Source organism: Anser anser (assembly GCF_964211835.1).
Source record: "Anser anser genome assembly, chromosome: 2".
NCBI lineage: Eukaryota > Metazoa > Chordata > Aves > Anseriformes > Anatidae > Anser > Anser anser.
Window position 1 is genome coordinate 126516597 of NC_139721.1, and position 21602 is coordinate 126538198.

The following is a 21602-nucleotide window of genomic DNA, read 5'->3' on the forward strand; positions in this document are numbered from 1 at the left end:
TCAGAAAAATAGTCCTACCAACTGACACCAAGAAAGCATGCTCCTTTCTGACTCTCTCCCCCTTTTTAAACTCAGCAGTAATCTTATTGCCTTACTGGTAAAAACATCAAGCAGGCTTGTTTCCTGTTTCAATGTTATTCTTGAAGTGGGCTGCAGTAAGAGTCTGATTTTCATTGGGCTATTATTATTTGCAGCTGTGCGACCTTTTTAACCCTCTTTTAAAAGTGACATTTCAGCCTTCAACCTCAAGCTGTCTAAATGTTGCAAGATTTTCAGTCCTCTGATTAACAGTGAAAAAGAACCGATGGGGAGATGTACTACAATGTGCCTAATACAGGTCAGTGCACCGATCCTGCCATTTGCACAAGTGAGTAATTACACTCATATAAGCAACCTGTTTGTTGAAATTAATCACCTGGGCATGTTTGCAAGACAGGTTTCTTCAGGCTGGTGTGACCCAGGTCACTGAGATTGCCAAAGACGTGTACAAAATCCACAGTCACTAGCATTAGCAGCGGTATGCGGAGACATGAGCAATAAATGAAGCATCACCTGTTTCTTAGGGTCACGGCCACAGCGTATAAGAAGTGAGAGGAGATGTGGTTATGGTGCACTTGTGCGTATTAAAGAACCCCATCGGCGTATGCAGCATTTCAACATGCTAGTCGTGGCTATTCAGTGCCGCACTATTTGCAGGTAATTACAGTGTTATTACAAATGCAATTAAGACTTGTTGGTTTTGGAAGTGTAGCACACGCGGGGTTAATGCCGACGGTTGTTCCCAATATGCCCTTGCAGGAGCAAAGCCGATTTTAAGTATCGCTGTGCTGAAACGGTGCATGGTGTTTTTCGTCTGTGTGGACCGCTCAGTGGAAGTGCTTGTTTTCTGAAGTTAGCATCATGCTTTCCACATGCACACATACAGGGCTCATTATCACGGCCCTGCCTGCTTCGGCTGCTACAACGGAGGGTCTGTCAGCATTTCCATTAGAAACCACCCCCCGTTTCAGGATTAAAGCATTTCCAAATGGTTCTGGATGCTGGAAAGCAATTTGTGTCTGGAGTCCCCAAGAAGGCCTTTAATGTGATACACATTTGAGCTGGGGCTCTAGCTCTCACTGGTACTCCAGTGAAGTTTTTGTGATTACATTTATGACATTTATATGTGGAAAAACACTCAGCTTGGGCCTTTATTCATTTGTTTTAAAAGAAGAGAGCCCCATAAATCTTCAGGCAGAGTGGAGCGCTCTCAAAAAGCGGTTGATGTGTGAACTGCCTCTACAGCGAGCGGCGTTCAGTCCTGTCCCTGCGGCTGGCAGCAGCAAGCACCGGCTGTGTGGCACGGGGGTGCCTCCTGGGTAGCTGCAGCCCCTGCCACCTGTGCAATTGCTGGCCAGGGACATGCCTTGGGATCAGCTGAAAACAGAGTACCAAAAAGATTCTGGTTTCACGCTTGCCAGACACCTCGGTTCTTGTTAAACATCCACTCAGTTTGTTTACTGCCTGTCTGAACAAGATCCAGCGCTGGGAAGACTCCCCAGGAGTCTGAGAGTTTTGCCCCGTCTCTCTCTCCCAGGTACACCCATCTGTCTCCAAATCAACTGAGGCTGAAGTGGTTTTGCTCCCCGACTTTGGCCATGACAAAAAGCTGTTTTTGTTATCAAGGGAAATCTAACAGCTTTCTCCTGCATATCTTCCACTTATGCCGAGCTGCTTTCTTCTAAAGGAAGAAAGAAAGAAAGAAGGTGTAGAACTGAGGATAACCAAACAGAAAAGGGGCAAGGATAGGAAATTTCAAAAGGGAAAAAGAATGAAGTTTGAAAACCTCAAGAGCTAAGGAGGGGGAAAAATGAGGGAAAGCAGAAGCCCAAGGGGTTCTGGCAACAAGGAGCCACCAGTGGAAACAGGATAGAGAAAGAAAATGGAAGTGAGGCCTCCAGACCACTGGGTACAGGACCAAGGAAAGAAGAAAGGAGTAAAAGGATACTTCTGAAAAAGAAACTCAAAATAGAAAGCAGATGACCTACTACCTTCCCATGTAACAGCAAAGTGAGAGTCCAGCACTGTATGCCATCCATGCAAGACAGGAGTATTTGGTAGTGGGCACAGTTGTTGGTAAAGGGCTCTGTTTGTCCTCTGCAGTGGATGAGTCATAACTCATATCAAGTGAAAATACACAAGTTTAAATGATTAATCTATGTTTCTTAGGCTCTCTGTTTTACAGAAATAACCATGGGATTATTAAGCACAAGCAACAAGCAATAGAAGACCCAAAAAAAAAAAAAAGAAATAGGAAAACAAAGGCGGAGAGTGGATTCACTTTTGAAAACAGTTCATGAAAGTTATCTCAGCACAGAAATATTCTATAGGAGAAATCAGATCTTTATAGGGAAAGATGGCTATTACTTCAACTCTGGAAAAACACTTCTAGGAATAATGTGGTTATTTTACACTCTGCAACTGGCCAAGCAGGGACTGCCTCCCCTGGAAGCCTTCCAGGCTTGTAGCTCTGCAACTGTCCCCCACTGATGTCATTTGCAGAGCAGCCCTAATACCTGCTCTCCCTTGTTACAAGCTTGAAACAGCGTGAGTGACCAGACTGCAATACTGCTGACAACGCAGAGGTTTGCTTAACAGAACGTGCAGCAGCACCAACACAAGCTGTAGCAATACAACCACAAACACAGGCAATGAAAGGAAAAGTCGCTATTTGACAATGAACATTGAACACACTGTCAGACAGAAAGAACACCTGTATCACTTCTCCATTTTACCTACGTGCAATTCTTCTGCTAGCTTTTTCAGCACTGGAAAAACCCAGACCTACTAAGTAAAACCAACATCTATGTCTATAGTTTTAACTTGCCAAACACAAAGGAGAATGTCAAGTGTCTATGGGTAGTCAAACAGCATCTAAATTTCATGTTTATCTCGATGTGAATGAATATTTCATAAGGCATTCAACGTAAGTGCTCATGCTAGAAGGTTAAGTTAGACTGCTGTGAGTCTTGGGATAGTAAAGGGAAAGAAAAAAAAGAAAGGCAGCATTCAGCAGATGCTTTATATGGTCTGCTAAGAAAGGACTCCCCACTATCTCAAAGGTTCAAACATTAGAGTTCTTAGTTAAGTCGCCCACAGTGGTGACAATACCTGTCTTTAGTTAAGTCACTGTCCATCTCACGATTTGTTCTGTACAAAGGAAGGTGGGGGAACTGCAAAATGACTGCAGTAACACAAGTGGCAGGAATCTTGCTTCAAGAGACAAACACTAACGACTAGTGTTTTAAAGGAAAAAATGTATTTGCTGTGTTCTTTCTTTATGAGCAAGTTTTGGCTTCTCCCTGTTTGGGACACAGTCCCTTGGGGCATAGAACATGCACACAGAAGTTAAAACCACCATTAGCTGAAATCGATATTTACTAGCAAACACTTGAAAGATTTAAAGGAGAAGATACACAGAGAGAACTCCATTCCAGACTCTTACAGACGTTATTACCATGGATCCAATAGCACCTACTCTCTCACTGCTAATTTTTGAAGGTTATACACAATGCAGTATTCGATGTCCTAATGAGTTACAAATAACATAAGAACAGGCTGCTCAAAATTGTATCTACAGCTATTTGCCAGAAAAGGGGGAAAAAACAGAAAATGCATGGCTTGTCAGACAGTCTGCCCCAATATTCACTCTTCTCCCAAAGGTTAATAGCATTAAGTGAGGTGGCTGCTCTGTCTTCTGCAAACCCTTTTCACAAGCACTGCATCATTCCTAGAGCTGTGGAAGTTGCTGTGCTTCATGTCGGTAGTTCTTATGCCAAGAGCTTTATTGTGGGTGTACAAAAGAAAAACAAAGAGTCTTCAGATCATCTTCACAAGTTAAGATGGTTCATCATGCCTATTGCTGTGAAGCAAAAAATAAATAAATAAATAAATAAATAATAAAAACACTTCAAGGAAAAGTTCAAGTGTTATGCACTGGAGAAGATCTACAGGAAGCCTGTAAAGGGCAGAAAAGGCAAGTGCAACTGCGGCGAGAAATGAAGCCCATGAAGCAGAGGGTGTCAATGATGAACTCCCAGTAACATCTGGCAAATAAGCTAATCTTTTGGGACTTTCCAATGTTGGCAGATAAGTATGTTGTCTGTCCCTTCAAAGGCTGACCTCATTTCTATCCTTGGGTTAATGGCATGCAAAGCTCTGTGCTACAGTTACTTTTTTTCACTCTTTCCCCCGCCCCCAACAGTTATTCTTAAACACCAAACAATTTTGCCTATTGTTATAGTTTGCATACAATTTAATTAAGAGTTTTCCCTCCAGGAATAATATTGACTGAAGGTTTTGAAGGGTTGTTTTGTTTTTTAAGTGTACTGTAACTGCAGTATGCTAATTGCTTTGGTTTACGATACACAAATAGATAAAAGAATTCACCTACCTTGCATGCAAATAAACACTTGGATTTCCAAAGGGAAGGAAGAAAAAAAAAAGAAAGCATAAAAGATATCCTGGGGGAAACAACACAAGGCTGCTTAGCTGACTTTCATACCAGAAGCAGTTAGGGGCTTTAACACAGGCTTTGAAAATTCTGCCAGCCCAAATTTTCCTTCTGGTTTATTATATAAAATAATCCTTAAACCAGAACTCTGCAAACCAACTTTCTACACTTTATGGATACAACTTTGCAATTCTGTATATTTAACATAATTTTAAATTAGGGCCAACCTTGCTTTTTCTTTGTTTCTGGTTGTTTGTTTTTTTTCTTTTCTTTTCTTTTTTGGCTTTATAACTAACATACAGGACGACTTAAGACTTTCATTACTTTCATTACATAGAAAAATGAGGCCATTAATAACTCTGCTACAAGCCATTAATTATTAACTTTTACCCTTTTATAATTACAATTTTTAAAGATTTTTTTTTTTAATGGGAACTTCTCTCTCTTCAAAATGACCAAAATTCCTGAATCAAGCCTCAGCATTCACTGTTCTTAGCATAAGATAAAATCCTCTAGGGTAACAAATCTCTGCTGGGAACACTGGCAGCTTGTACGTCCCCTCAGGCAGCACTCAGCACAAGAAAGTCTTAGACATTAAAATCTGAAAACTCTTCTCTTCCGCCCCAACGATCAAGGGCAGGTTGATCTGCAACAGTTTATACTTTGTATGTGCAAAACTACTACTGGAACTCTCCAACACATACCCCTTTTATTCACTTTTAGTTTCTCACCATCACATAACAAGATCTACTAACAGCAGTTTAGCAACCTACTTCAGGTGAGTTTCATATTTTTAGGAATACTAAGATGGGATCATTATACTGTTAAAATATTTTAATTAAAATTCTAGTTTTTGAGTTTGGGGACCAGTTTAGAAAACTGTTTCCACCTCATCCTTATTATTTGTATTGAATATATAGTACAGTACAACTGGACTTAAAGAGGGCCATAAGGAGTAAGCAAAGATTTGCTCAAATTAATCAGCAACTTAGAAAAAAAAACATATATACTCTGAGAAGCTGCAAATATCAAAGTGAGAGCTTCTGTATTCTGGTGGCCCTTTTAGACATTACAACCAGCCCCTTCTGGAGGCTTTCACGCTGTCAAAACAGCCAAAACTAAGGACCAGAAGTACTACTCACAACATTTAACCGAACCCCCTTTGTTTTTTAGGCCAGGTCTTTTAGCCTACATGTGCTGGAATACCTGAAGATATACCAGCAGTCACGGGGCATGTCCAGTGCAGATACCACCAACACACTAGGCCCTGCTGCAGGGTTCAGCTGTGTTCGTCCTTGACCGTTTATGAAGCACTCTGCAACTACACCAAGGCCTGGAGCCAATAAATAAATAAATAAATAAATAAATACAAATGCTGTGAGGACCAAGGGATGCCCAAGGCAGGCAGGCCTGGCACTGCAGCCCCCTCCTCTGCCCCCACTCTCCAGCCATGCATGGCAGCAGCTCAAGGTCCTTGGCCATGCCAAGGCTCTCCTCCCACCTGAGGGCTGTGCCCTGGAAATTCAGGTATCTGACCAGAAGAGAGCACAGAACAGCCCATGGACTGCCTGGCAGACATCCCAAACAAACGAAAAAATACAGGGTTTTGTGCTACACACCACTTCCACAAACCCTCTGGCCTGGCTCTGGTGTACACCCTGGAAGGGCCTGCAATGCTTGGGTCAAGCAAGAGGACAGGGCCCAAGAGAGGGGCTACCTTTGAAGACAGTCCAAAAGAGATCTTCAAAGACTTTTTCTCAGATATCTGCCTCCCTTGAGCACAGAAGCCGTGATCCCGACCTTCCTCACCACCCAGGCGAAAGGGAGAGCACCCAGAGGTATTTGCGAGGGCCGGCAGCGCTTGTTCCTCCAGCCCGTGACACCAGCTGTGCCCTGCAAATACATCTGCTGCATGTGAGAGAGGAACAACCTGCCTCTCTCCGCACCCCTGAACAGCAGCTCAAACATCAGCATCTGAGAGAAGCCCCAAGACAGGCAAGGAGATCATTGTGCAGGGAGGTGACCAGTTGAGCAGAGAGATCTGCTTGATCTGCTCAGATCTCCAGACAGATCTGCTTGTAGGTACTGAGGAGAGCGCTGCACTGCAGGAATGAGTGTGTGGTGTGTGTGTGTGTGTGTGTGCACGTGCAAACCCATGGGGTAGGTGTGAGTGTGAAAAGGAACATTTCTCTCCCTCCTAGAAGACTGCAAGTATGTCCCAGCAGTGCAAAACTCTCCAGAAATCATCTCAGAAAAGACTGCCACATTGCATTAAAAATGCAGTCTTTCTGGCCCGTGGATTATTGTCTCCATTAAGGAGGCAGTATATCAAGATGAAAAAGTTCCCAGCCAGTCACTAGCCACAGATTTCTGGCACTGACCAATCCATAACTACAAACAAGAATATTAAAAACCAGCACACGTGAAAAAATTATTACTCTCCTAAAAAGAAGGAGGCAAAGTAAGAAGTAATTCTCCATAGGCTGTACATTCACAATCTGTGAACAACTCACAGCAACTTATAACATGCTGCAAGTGCAAAGCGGTGAAATTCAAACATCTTTCAAAACCACAGATTTGTAACTTGCGCTTATGTAAATACACAGCTTTCAAGCCTCAGCCATCCTGGCCATAGCTCTTCTGGGAAAAATGAAAAAATCTTGGCTGAGGTTTCCAAGAGCAAGTAGTGATACTGAGTGCCTCCAGTTTTTAAGTGTCCAATCAGAAATACTTTAAAAGGGCTTCATTTTCAAGCCATGCTGCACACACCCTCTCCAAACCATATCCCTTTAGGGAATATTTATCCTAAAAAGTAAGCAAATAAGGAAAAGTCAGACACACACACACATTATTATGTTCATTCTTCTCTCAGTATTCTCTCTGACATGAAGCTAAAGACCACAAATTTAAAGAGAGAATTTTTAAACAGAGCCTAGAGATGTCCAAAATCTTATTAAATGCAATAAGATTTAAGTATATTGTATATGTAGCCTCATCTGAAAAATTCCAGTTTACATGATATATCCCAAGTTACGCAAAGTTGGTGGCAAAGCCAGGAAATAAACACATACATATTTATAGTCACAAAACTACAAATACATAACTACAAGGTCATTCTTTTGGGACTGGACACCATAGACTGATCTGGTTTTTTTGAATTTTTAATTAATATAACTTATCTCATTTTCCACTAGTGTACAGAATTATGAATAACAAATTCTTTGTATGAGAAGTTAAAATAGAATTATTTTTTTTTAAAAAAAAAAAGCTATCTCAACATACAGTTGCCTCAGTTTCTAAAAAGAGGATTTCTTACATAAGCTTTTTGATGGTCTAGTAAGCATATGAATGCATAATTCCCCTGTCCTCTCTTGCAGGAAGAAAAGTTCACTGAGATTTGTACCAGGACAGTGAAAAAAATAGTCTCATTTCAAAAGTAATCAGAATGTAAGCATTTACATCCTCTAATGCTATAAATATAACCCAGTACACAGAAAACCCGAAGAGTCAACCCAAGGATCTTTGCACACAGAATCACTAACCTTCTTGCAATCTGCCTGCCAATACAACAAACATGCTGTGGGTGTCTTCTAACATCTGACCGGGTCTAATTATGCCTCAGAGTACTTATTCTATTGAGGTAATAACCATCAGAAAATAATGGTATAATTGAGATAGCAGAATTTCTGCAAAAGCAGATTTTACTGGTTAGCAAAATCAGTGATTGCCTCTGATAAAGTAATTGTAAGTTGGGGAGTCAGTATTTGGAACTGCAGAGCACTCTTGGAAAGACGCTTTCACCCTAAGAGCTTGACAGATCCTCGCAGTGCACCACCTGCCTCTGACCAGGCATCTGAGGAGAGTCAGTAGTTCTTCTCAAAAAGCCATATTAGTGCAGGATACTTCTTTCCAAGTGTACGCTAACAATATGAAGGCCATTAAGGCTGTATACTCTAGCTGTCATAATTTTGCCTGATATACTACCCAACATTTTTATAACTACACAGGCAAAGGCTAGGTTTTCTTCACAGAGAGAGATATTTCTATAAAGTTTCAGATACTGACTACTGCTTTAACATTTATCAGTGCTACAGAGAGCTTTTTCACAGAAACACAGAATGATTTTAGTTTGAAGGGACCTCTGGAGGTCATCTGGTCCAACCCCCCTGCTCAAGAAGAGACACCTAGAGCAGGTTACCCAGGACAATACCCAGGCAGCAATTTTGAATATTATTACTGCTAGATTTTCTCTCAGGACAGTTAGTTGCAATTACAAATAGGTTCCACTATCTTCTCATATGTCAAAATGGACAAAGAAAATGTTTGACAGACATTTTGGTTGGTTCATCCAAACAATACCGTTGTTTGTATAAATCTATAGAACATAAAACATTTGGAGAACATCAAGAAAAAAAAAAATAATGGGACTATGGTGAGTCTTCTAAGGGCTTTCACCTACCTGCTCTAGCAGACTCCTGTGCTACACTTCCCTCCTCTCACCTCATGTTCTCATTTCTCACATACTGTCTTGTTCTCACTTGAAGAAGCCTCAGATCTTTGACTGTTCATTTTCCATTCACACACATAACATTTTATTTGATGCATTTTATATTACTTCATAGCACAAAATTTGCTGTAGTACACAATGTATTACACAGTTTTGCCATTTGTTGTTAATGGTGCTTAAAAAAAATTAGGTCCTTCTCTGAGGTACTTTGATGCTACACCAACACTTTTGGTAGTGTTTTGGCTGTGTTGTAGACCTCAGAAGTTAGCTCCTTTAGGTAGATTAGGACAGGAAAAGAAGCAGAAAAAAAAAAAAACCTACTAATGAGAGAACATCTGAGCTAACGAACCAATCAAAAATACAAGATTCTCTCCTAGCATCACTTCACAATAACAAGAAACATATGTTGAGATAGAAGGCTGCATTTTCTATTTGACGTTAACCCAAAAAAAAAAAAAAATCACTGAGCATTACCTAGGTGGTAACAACCTTAGAACTGCAGAGACAAATACACTGAAAGCATATTTCCTTTAAGTTAATTATCTGTGAGAAATATTCACAGGTTGTCTTGTTTCTAGCATTACTGCTTAGCTCTTTAAGTAGACTCTATGCTTTTCTTCATGGATTTACAACTTAGCTGTGAAATGGGTCAGATGAATCACTTTGGTAGGTAACTACCACAGAAAACAAAAAAAAAAAAAAAGAAAAATAAATAAATTAACCAGTCATTATGGACCTTCACACTAAAGAAATTTAGGGAATGTACTTAATTTTTTAAGTTCTTCCTGCTTTCTAGATGACTTTCTCTGGCAATCTCCTTTCCATTTTTCTCCTATTTTCCTGCTAAAAGAGGACGGGGAAAACAAACTGAAACCACAGGGAAAAACACTTTGTGGAGGGTGTTTGTGTGATGGAGTTTGGTGTAGAATTATGGAAATATTTGGGTTTCTTCCTCAGTGCAGTCTTTGGCAAATTTTATAACTCCAGATCAGCTTTTCTGTCCACACACATGACACAACTGACTACAAAATTCATTTTGAAGGAGTTGACAGGGCAATGTTAGCTAGCCCATCACAACTTCCAGAGAATGCAGTCCCATGACTCAGGCAGTCACACCTCACGGTGGTGAAGATCCCAGTTTCAAGGTCTGTTAGAGGGGTCAGGCCCATTCCACTACTGGATTTGACCTTATATTTGGCAGACGGGGGAGAAAGCAGAGATGATCAGGCTACATACATGCTGGCAAAGATACCTTCTTTCCTTCATGCCTATTCAAAAAGTCTTTGTAGCTTGCTCTTTTTCATGGAAAGCTTTAATTGTGTGATAAATCACAGTTAGCAAAACAACTATTTCTCTTTTAGATCAAATCCCTTTTGGAGGGCTTTAGCAGAATAGTTATGCTCACAGATCTATGGTAAACGATCCTGTGTAGTAAGATTAGTTCAGGCACTCGCTGATAGAGCATGAACATGAAAACACATATCCACCATGGACTGTGATTTTACAGTAACTTTTACAGAATATTGTAAGACTACTCATTTTGGTGTGTGAAAATCCCTTTGGTGTTTTCCAGTTAATAAGGATGAAAGGGGAGGGAAAAAAAAAAAAAAAAAGAGAGAACAGAACATGGGAAAAAAATTATAGGGCTGCATAGGCAGCCTCGAAGGAACATGGACTGTACAACCTTTGAAGTACCCAATTCTAAAATGAGATCATATGAGAATTTTTTAAAGCAATAAAAGTGAAGCCTCAGACACAAGTGTAAGTTACAGCCTGAAGTGCTTTATCACAGCTCCATGAACCCTCTTCCATAAATCCTGGTTGTTCAAAAAGTTTATTTACTTCAAGGCAAAAAAATGAACTGATTGTGGGGAGGGGGAAAGAGGGGAGATCTTGTAGTTTCCCAGAGGTGTGTTGATAAATAAGGCCTATATCTCATGATATCAAAATCATTGCAGGAGGCTGTCTTCTGCCAGCCTGCAAGAAGGCATTTTTCACTTGTAGGGAGAAGAACAATTACCAGTGCTTTATACACTTTTGCAACAAAACTCCTGCCCTCTGGAGAGCAAGGCCTTCGATTTACCAACATGCCTATAGGTATGTAAAAATCACATTATCTTTTAAGTCTGTTGCATCCAAAAATTTTGCCTTGACTAATTGTGTGTCTCTGCTGTGCCACATGAAATACCATGCCTGTTTACATGGCACCATACAGAACTGGGCAGCAATGCTAGCTCATATCAGCGAGTAACATCAGCTCAACATTGCATTTGAGCTGATCAGCCATGTCTTTCACCAGGGCTAGCTAATCCACACACAAAACTCTGCTGATGTGGATATGTTCCTTCCAGCTAGAAATCTGCCCACGTTGTGTGATATGCACATAATCAACTTAACTTTAAACATCTTCAGCATCTCCACCTTGTTCAATCATCCCAAACTCCCTCCATAATCAATGGAGAAAAATATGCACATGAATAGGCACAATTCACTTGACGTAGACATCTCTATTGTGAAGAGAGGAATTGTGAGCTAAAATTGCCACTTTCTCTCTTCTGACTCTGAAAGATGCCTGGAGGATTAGCTCACACACCACATAGATGCCTGCATGTGGTCAGAAAACCCCATTCCTCCATACCTGAATTTACCGCAGCAGTCTGAGTTGGGATAATAACCAGCTGCCTGTTCATACAGTGCCTTTAAATCTCTGGACAGCAATGTGCCGGGAAAAAAAAATAAAAATGCATTACAGTGTTGCTATTCATATTCTTAAAGCACAGACTAGAGAGAAAGTGATAGGCTAAGAAAGTGTCCAAGATCCGTCACTTTTTTTTTTTTTTTTTTTGCAACCGGATCGTGTTTTGCTGCCACTGGAGTAAAAGGCTGGCTCCAATCTCCACACTTGCGTTCACTTGGCACTTCCAGCCCCTGGGACTGGCTAGAATTAGCGAGAGGAAATATCCTGCGCCATCCAAGGGGAAAGGAATGCCTCGTGCTGCTCACAGTGACCTGCCTGATCAAGTAAGAGCAACCCTCCAGCTGAGTACAGGCAGGCCTTCCTCACGTGGCTAACGGCTGCCATGCGGGACCCCGAGCAGGGTGGGCTGAGGTGCACTGCAGGGGCAGTCCAGCACAGAGGCTCTCTTAGCCGCAGAAAACAAGGACTGTTTTCTCACCCCTCTCTCTCCAAACTCCAGCTTTCCCATCAGATAATAGCTGCAAAAGGCATCACTTTAGATAGCAGGAAAGCTTGTGTGGTTTCGCTCTTAATTTACAGGATAGGGAGAAGTTACTTTTAACTATATTTAAATTATAACATTATCAATATAACTTGTGTTGGGACAACACAAAATTCATAACATTTTGTAACAAATTCATAACATTTAATTCATGTTTCCAGCCTCGTGGCTTGGCTGCCATCAGGTTCTGTAAGACTTTTCCACAGTTATCCCAAATTTTGTACTCTATACATGCAAATATTTGTTATGTAACTTTGAAGTAACCCGCAGGAGGCCTGAGAAGAAATACAGTCTGGCAGCTGGAGGAGAGAAATTGTTCAGCTCTGAGACTTACTTGTTTGGAGCCATTTAGAGATCTGTCCTGATTTTACAAATGAGATAAGAAGTACAGATTTAAAAATTATACAAATGCTGAGCCATCTGTTTGGGAAGATTTCGCAAAATGAACCCTTTAAATTTCATTCTTCGAGTTATAAAAGACTCCATCCGGGGAAGCTGTTACAGTAGGTCGACTTCATCCTCTAAGGCAACTTTTCCTCTTTATTCTTAAGCCCTGTAACACCCTTCAAGCCCCAAGGGCATCCCTGCAGCAGTCTTCAGAAAAAGAAAGACAGAGAGAGAGTTGTCCTTGGATTTATTTAGCAAGAAGGAGGCCAAATCTGGGACAGAGAAAAAGGGTTTGCATAGAGTCAGAGCTCTCATGGATTTGTAAAATCATCTTGCACATGGAATATATTGAACTTTGAACCTAAACTAAGGTCAAGCAAGTTTAAGGCTTGATACAGATGTTTCACAGAACTCTGGTAAATGAAGGTGAATGTTACTGTTAAAGCAAGAGAAAAAAACAAGCTATAAAAATGGTTGGTCGATTGTTTATTTTTCTTTTCAGTCTATTGTCGAGTTTACTTTGTCCCCCTTAAGCCCAGCACTGGTATTTCCTGCATCTGGGTGATGACAGCAATCTCTTATACACCACATAAAACAGATTTAGAAGTTTGAAATCCACTCCTGGCCTGGTTTCTCCCCGGAAATATATCCCTCCAACACGAGGGAATATTTGCATTTTCCTCATTTGTCTTCAATGTATAAGAATACTGACTGCCTTCTGGTGTACAGGAAAAAAAAAAAAAAAAAAAAAAACAGGAAAAAAAAATGGAAAGAAAGAAAATCTCATTATACGCAAAGTACCAAGCCCTCCATAGCCAGTGAGAGAGCTTGAACCAGGATTTTTTTTTTTAATTAAGTTACAGAACGATCCAAAGAGAAGTCCCTCAAGGAAAATTAACATAATGACTTTTTTTTTTAAAAAAAAAAAAAAGATACTATGATCACTTGTTTTTAGCCAATTACTTTTCTTCCTTTGGCACTAATGTGTTTGAAACGGTGCTCAGAAAAGGGGCCAAGATGTTCCAAATGTTCAATGCCATAACAAAGCACAGGCCAGTATGGAAGAAATCCCCTTTTCCAAGCAAGTTCTGGCTAACAGAGATAATGTCATTGGCTCTGAACCTGGAATGAGTCTCAAGATTTGGCAAATGCAGGAAAAATGCAAGTTCCGAAATAAGTTGGAAAAGTTAAAAACTTTTAGGAGATCTATGGTAAAATAATGCTGTAATAACGTTAAGTACTCTTCAGTTGCAAAGAGCTTACCACTCATCAGCTTTCAGCATCAGGAAGGCATGCAGGTGATATTATCTCTGTTCTACTGATAAGGCATATGAGCAAAGGTAAGAGATGGCATGAGTACCAGTGCAAAGTAAAACAATAGACGATGAGCCAGGAATTTTTGTGTTCACAACAGATAAAAATGAGGTAGGTTTCAAAGTTTAAAAGTTAAGGAGAGACAAGTTTATGGAAAGGACAGTAGTAGTGTTAGTATTTTTGGTCTTCCGAGGCTAACAACTTGAGTAAGGGAGTTGCAGGACTAGCACATCTGCTGCTGTAAATCTACTTTAAGGCTGGCTACTTGCTTTGTTTTCTTCACATTCCCACAGAAGTCCCAAGAATCCTGGTTCCAGTTCCCCACTGTTTTGCACCCTGTGTAATCGTTACTGCCCCTGAATCACCAAAGCACTCGATTGCATGCTAAAGTTTCAGCACACACAAGCACTCTCAAATCTCAATTATCCATGGGTGGTTTAACCAGATTCAGTGGATTAACTGTGCTTCAGATGGAGAAACACCATACCTGGTGCTACACAAAGCCCCTGAGGCTTTGGCAGGGCTCGTAGGTCAGGCTGATGGCTCCAACGCTGCTGTCCTGCTTGAGCTATTATGGTGGGACCAATGAAGATTGGTCCCAGTATTTCCATCCCCAAACTGGGCATATGAGGGGAGCATGGTACAAAAGCACGTCTCTACAATTACACTGACCCCTTGCTATGTCAGCACCAACTCTACAGAAAACTGTGAGTATCCTCACATCTAAAGTAAGGTGTGAGGATTGGGTGTTGCAGATCAGTGCAGAACCACCCAAACACAGAGAGCCCATGCTGCTTCAGCAGCTTCATTGAGCAAGTCTTCCCATTGCCAAGAGCAGGGGGAGCAAGGCCTGGGGTCCAGCAGGAGTGGAAGGCACCTGAGTGGACAAGAGCTGACTCCAGAGAAACTATGATGCTGCCCCTCTACGCTGCAATTCCCATAAACTCTGGGTTCCTAAGGAAGCCAAACAGGTAAGTGAGTAAAAACACACCAATCCAACTTTGCACTGTATCAGATTTACCCCCATGGAAATCAGAGCAACAGAAAGCACGGTTCAAAGACACGTGAGTAGGTTTGCCACAGCCAGGTCTGCATCAATGTGGCTCACCACAGGTCATACAAACCTGGCCTGCCCTGCACTAAATCACTGCAGTATCCCTGCATCAGGACATACCGAGAACGGAGAGTAACCCCATGCACCAGTATGCTAGGAAATGAAGAACTGTTGATTCCCATTGACTACCAAAAACGTCCACAGGTTTACATAGTTGAAGAGACATTATGTAGCATTTAGCATGAACAAAAGAAGCAGGCTATTTTTAACTTTTAATTTAAAATTTTTAAAAATTAAAAAAAAATAATAATTTTTAAATGAAGTTTGATTTTAGAAACACAGTTTTCTAGCATTAATAACCAGTGCCTGACACATTACAAGCTTGGCAGCAACCAGACTAGTGGAACAGTTGCAAGGGAGGGAGTTGAAAACAAAGACACATACAGCTTTTACAAACAGAAAGTACAGGCATTGTGGAGGGATGCAGACTACCAGAAAAGATAGACTTTCAGACAAAATGTATTGCCCAGCTACAGGAGTGTGACCTGAACTTGTATGAATTTTTAAAAGGTTTACTATTTATTGTTCCATCATTCCATCAGACTAACAGTAGAGCGTAGAGAAGAAATAGACAAAAAGTGAACGAGCAAATTATGTTAAACATGCAGGAAATATTGCAAAAGGTGATAAATTGTGTACAGTGAGTTCTGTGACCTCAGATAAACTGATAGTGTAGAAAAAGTATTTAACCTTATGCCATGAGACATTAAGAGCAAATAGATGCTTGCATTAGAGAACTAAGGCTGCTGTCATCCACTTCAGGTTTAGAGGGACAAACATCATTAATCGGGGCGAGATCATTTGTAGAACAATCAATAGAAAGAAAAAAATTTAACCCAAGCTAAATATCTGCAAACTTCATGGGCAGCTGAATTACACAGGGAAAGGATTAAAACAATGATAAATTCTAGTGCAGATTAAGTACACAGAGACACGTTTGAAGAATTTAGGGGGGTAGAACAAAGACAGACTAACTGAGATTGCTGGCACCCTTATCCTGTGCGCAGGATCTGGAAAGCATCAGGAAAGACTGAAAGAAAAAAAAAATGCATAGACTATGGACAACTGTGGGAAACAGAACTGCTTTATATACTAATGCTGCGGTAATCCCAGGGCAGGCAGCAAGAGGGAAGTACATGTAGTTGTACAGACAGTGATTGAGGACAGAAATATTTCCTATAGGAGGAGAAAATATGGCATGTAACTTAAGCAAAGACTGTCCATGTTCTAATACTGTACAAGAAAACTGTCAACCATATCCACAGCCATGCCAGTGGATCAAACAGTTAGCTAGATTCCAGCTGGAACCGGGGAGCCTGCTGCAATATGATCACCACAAGCACGATGAGCAGCAATATTAGACGGGAGAAATGTGACCAAGCAGTGGTGATGCACGATGCTGCCAATAAGAACATCATGAACCAAAAGATGTTATCATTTGGCATTTATAGCAGATGACTCAGAGAAATACCACCCACCTCTGGGCACCGGGGCAGAGCAAGACATGGATCTGAATGCAGCACAACACCACAACTCCTTTGTCTCATATCCTGAGGATGAATAGGTTCTGTGGGACACCCAGTGCTCTGACTGAACACATAGGTTAAGTTTCAAAGACAAGAACACCTAGAAAATAAGGTATAGACAAGTAAAAACAAACTAAAATGCAGAGCTTTTCATGCTTTAGTAGAATGAATGAATCCAGCAATGCTGCAAAAAGGCATTGTACCTGTAGAAACCAGTAAAAACTAGATCAGCAGCCTTATCAAAAAGAACAGAAAAAAAAAAAAGAGAAAAAAAAGAGAGAGAGAGAGAAATAAAAATCAGAGGATGTACACCAATTCAGAAATGCTGAAGAAAGAAAGGCACAATGAAGAGGTCAAACCCCATTAGCATCAACTGCAGCAATGCTACCAAAATATATCGAGAGCATCTTTATCTGTGGTGAAAAAATATAAGTCTGTCACATCACTGCATCTATCAGCTACCAAATATAAACATCAAAAGTACCAGCCATGTCCACATTGAACCTGACATGAGAAGTGACCAAAGTCTTAGTGTTGCTCTCATTGTTGAAGATGTTAAGAAACAAGCATTTCAGGATTGTAATAACTAGTTTCAATTTTTCTTAAACAAAAGTGGAGTAGGAGGCTGAAAACCAGTAAGCTAAAATGGAAAAGCAATATGACTTCCTGCTTTGGACATGGGGACTCAAGGCTAAATCCTAGGAAATCCAAAACCTCCAAGAAACACCCAGGCACAAGTGGGTAGAGAGTTCGACCATCGTTCCAGATTTGATATGCATCAGCAGTGCGATGCTTTTACTCAGTTAATCACCAGCAATGCACGGAGGCAGAGAGGGGTGAGCCTGAAAGTCAAAGCACAGACAGTGAAAAAAGGCAAAGGCGGCTGGGAAATGCCTGCTTTAAAGTACTAAAAGCAAGAGGAGCAGCCAGAGCAAAACGTGAAGAGGAAAGCCCAGGAATAAACTAGACACAAAGCCAGCAGCCCACGGACTTCTGTTAGTAATACCTAGCAGACACATTAAAAGAGTATGGTAAATCGAAACGGATCTAATGGCTATGATGGAATACTGCAACCCCAGCAGTTCACTCCGGAGCCAGGAATGGGCATCTACCTGGTCACCCATCTGGTGAGCAACAACTCACCCTTCCCCAGATAAACAAACAAAAAACAACCACCCAAACCCACATCTGAGATCACCCAAGTGACTACAGCTCATGAATGCAGTTTTTGTGCACCTGGATTTAGTGATAGCCAAAGCCATAATACTCCTGTAAATAGTTATCTCAATGAAAGTAGATGATCTTAGCAGCATGGTGTCCATTCACATTAATATCCAGAATACTGTGCATGAAGTACAGTACCCACATGCTCTGTAGTGGCCACTGCCCCTCTACAGCAGGAGCATCTTTCTCATTTCCCAGAGGTATGTTTTGAATGGAAGGGGAAAGCTGAAAAAAAAAATATTTTTTTTTTTTGCCCCAGTCACTCTTGTCATAGCCAAATGCGTTACCATTATAAAACTACTAGCAACTGGGAAATCAATGACAAGTATCAGAGTTGTTTCTCTCCTGTACGTACTACATTCCACATACTCCTGTATGTAAACATACAGGCTTACACAAATTTGTTTACATACTCCTGTAAGTAAGCAAACATATTTCCTATAGTTAAGTGATTAAGTAATGGTATCTTTTCTCCTGCATTGTTCGAATATAAAGTTTCTTACATGTGTTAATTTAAGGGTCTTCCACTAAACTGGGAGATATCACTATGCAGCGTCTGTTACTAGTGTATATGGTACTGCATCCTATGCAAAGAAAACTATGTAGCACAACTAAATATTCACCAGTAAGAGCACTCGCTACAATCACCAGATGCTTTTCAGAAACAGAAATGTGGCCTGCAGCAGTCCATAGGTGAACGCCTTCCACCAGGTGAGCTTGCAGGGCTCCAGCTGACCACCACTGCTGTATGCAGCCAGCACAGTACCTTCAGCTCTCGCTCACTTGCCTGGCTTCCCTTTGAAGTCTCACATTCAGAGTTGACAGATTTCCAGGTTTGCTAAGAAAACATTAGCAAAAGTACATACACACATATATATGAAGTCTGCTACAATGTCAGATACATATACCTGTTCAACCTCTACATAGTAATAAAATACGCAGAACTATTTAGCCAAAAACATAAAAAATAAAAATTAACTACCCTTATCTCATTAGGAAAAAGTTTCAATCATTTTCAGCATGGGCCAGCTGTAAAAACTGTAATTAGACTAAAACGTATCTGTTACATGCTTCAGAACAGCAGTTGTGCAAACACCAGCACCGCGGCCGTGGGCTGAGTCCAGCAAGCCCTCTTTGCAGGATGCTGGGACTGCACCTTGCCAGAGCTCCTCCTGAGAAAGGCTTTCAACACAGGGCACGTGGGTGGTGGATTTACAAACTACAGTCCCTCGCTGTGAATGGATAACATGGCTTTACACCAGTGAAGAGTATGACCTCCCCTCTGTCCCACGTACCCCTGCCTCCCTCTCCTCCAGAGCTGGATCCTGCAAGCAGGCTGGAGTGACTGTAGCAGGTAATTATGAGTTATTATTGCTGCATTAGAGTGAGTAGCTATTCAGTAAATTAGTATGTGATATTAACCGAACCTATTCATTTGAAGAGCAGAAGAATCAGCATCAAAGTAGCAATTAACAAATTATTCCTAAACAGGTGTCACTGAAAGAATAAGCCAGGCTATCATTTTTCTATAATTCGACAGTAAAATGCTGACTTCTTACATACAGTAAACACAGTTTAAGCAGATGGTATGCTCTTAAAAGGCACAAAACCTATACTTAGATAAATCAATGTTGTTGGAAATGAAGGCTTACACTGATAGTCAGCAGAATTCGTGGAGCATCTCCTTAAGATTTAGGGATGATTTACAGCTATGCTGAGAGAATAAGCCGAGGATCTAAACCTTGCTGATTAAACTCCAAGGCACTGCTGGGAAAACCTGAGCTCTTGTACGTCTATATGAAATAATCACTGACACCTATGATGCTTGGTTTGTTTTAAGAGTCATGTACGATCACAAAGGTGTTAGGATGGCTATTAATGTCTACACTGCTTTTAATGCCCCATGGCAGAAACATGTTAATCCAATTCCTTTTAATCTCGATCTCGCAAACGCTCTATTCTCTGGGTAGCTCCCCTGCTCTTCAGAGTGATTTATACACATTTCACTTTGTGTCCCTGGAGTTATTTCTGCAGGCTTGCAGGCACAAAACCAACAGATTAAAGACTTCACTTCAGACCAAATATTGCTGCAGAAAATGTAAAGATTACATAGGAGAAGAATGCTCCGAGTTCCTAAACTTAATTCGGGAGCTCTGTTCACAAGACACTTTTTACCTCTTTTGTTTTTTAATACCCTTTTTTTTTTTTTTTGATTAGGATTTGAGGGATTTTTTGGGGGGGTGGAGGGGGTTGGTGTGCGCTTGGGGATTTGGTTGTTTGTTTAGTTTTTTGTTTGTTTGTTTTGTGTTTTTTGTGTGTGTGTGTGTGGTTTTTTTTTTTTGGGGGGGGGGGGGGGCGGAGGGTGTTTTGCTTTAGGGGTTTTGCTGTTTGCTCGTGTCCCGTCCCGTTTGCTGTTTTTTCTCCCGAAGCATCCCACGAGCACGGGGCCCGCAGGGGCCGTGCCCGCAGCGCGGGCTGGCAGCAGCCTCTGGCGGCGAGGCCGCGCAGGGAGCCCCGCTCGCGGCGCCGACCAGAGGGGATTGCTGCGGGGCGCTGGGCTTTTCCTCCCTTCTGGGCGGCCCGAAAGGAACAAGAGGGACTCCTCTGTAAGCCCAGGTTCGCCCGAAGGAACCCGCGAGCAGCATCGCTGGGGGCGGCGATGTCGGGAGGCAGCGCGCAAAGCGAGGGAAGCTGCGCGCTGCCTGCGCTCTTAAGATGACATCTTAAGGCAGCAAACCTCGGCTTTTACCGGACACGCTGCAACAAATTACAGCTTGAGCGTAGTAATTTCTTTACACAAAGCACGTAGCTGAGAAGAAAAGCCCTCCCGCAGAGCGAAAGAAGCAACATTTTCACGGGCCAGGGGCAGAGCACTGAGCAGGAGCCCACCAGAAGTTGCAGCAAAGCCCAGTCCCCAGCACCAACACCCTCACTGGTGCCTTAATTTGCTGGTAAAAGAGTTGCTGAGTGAAGATCATTTTCCAATTGATGTGATCAGGATAAACAATTTTAGCCTTCATTACCCACCATGTTTGTTTTTTCGTGAGAGTATTTTTCCAAGCCTTTGGAAATGCAGAACTTACAAGTGCCGTAGAGCAGAGTCCCAGCACAACAGCAGAAACAGCAGCAATCTGGTTTAATACCATACCAATTTACTGCAACACTTTTTATCCATCCAGCACAGGAGAATCATCTACCCAGAGACACTTATTCCATAGGAAATCACCATCACACCACAAACAGGTTTATAAAAAAAAAGAAAAAAGTTAAAAAATTAAAAGCATTTCATCATCTTGAAAGTAAATTTGTACTAATTGGCAAAACCATAACGTAAACAAAAGTACTATATCAAGTAGTGTAACAGTGTTTACAGCCAGAAAAGGGCTTGTCTTTTGAACACAAAATACCTCCACTGACTTACAGATTCATCTGAACTAGCATTTTCCCTTCTCTTTGAAATTAAAGCCGATGTTGTTTTGGAGTATTCTGCTCGTGATAAAAGAGCCTACCCTATCTGATGGCAAACCTGGAGATGTGGGAAGGGCTGAGAGCATCACAGATTGGGAAAAAAGACATTTCCACACTTTCACCATTCTTGCAATTCACTTGTGGAGATTTTCTTTGATTTTTTATTTTATTTTAAGAGACAGAGTAAAGGAGGCCAGGAGAAGACAGCAGAAGCAGAGTGCTGCTCTAGGAGCACAGAGTGCTTGTTAGCATGGCCTGCCAGGAAGGAAAATGCCACCCTCCAAACTGTGTCCAGATCATTGGGAAGGAATAGTAATCTACCTGTGACAGC

The 21602-nt window shown here is 41.4% G+C and overlaps 1 protein-coding gene and 1 long non-coding RNA gene across 9 annotated transcripts in view; one reads left to right on the plus strand and one right to left on the minus strand.

Moving 5' to 3' along the window:
• CREB5 (cAMP responsive element binding protein 5) overlaps nt 1-21602 on the minus strand; it is a 259614-nt gene that overhangs the window by 221350 nt on the left and 16662 nt on the right. For 3 of the 7 annotated variants that reach the window (XR_014580464.1, XM_083825940.1, XM_083825945.1), the window contains exon 1: nt 16532-20021. The exons of 2 other annotated variants lie outside the window; for them this stretch is intronic. Coding sequence is in view for 1 of the 5 variants with exons in the window: in XM_083825940.1 (XP_083682066.1) it covers nt 16532-16600 (69 nt within the window). In the remaining 4 variants the exon portion in view is untranslated. Of the gene's footprint in view, nt 1-18; nt 181-16531; nt 20022-21602 lie in introns of those variants that run through there. 2 more of the 7 variants (XM_083825944.1, XM_083825943.1) reach the window with 2 other exon arrangements.
• Nucleotides 259-2127, plus strand: LOC310895108. 2 transcript variants are annotated; one of them, XR_014580465.1, is made up of 2 exons: nt 259-337; nt 564-2127. It is a non-coding gene; the product is annotated as an uncharacterized lncRNA (long non-coding RNA). The 2 variants fall into 2 exon arrangements; XR_014580466.1 differs by having other exon boundaries at nt 263-337; nt 437-2127.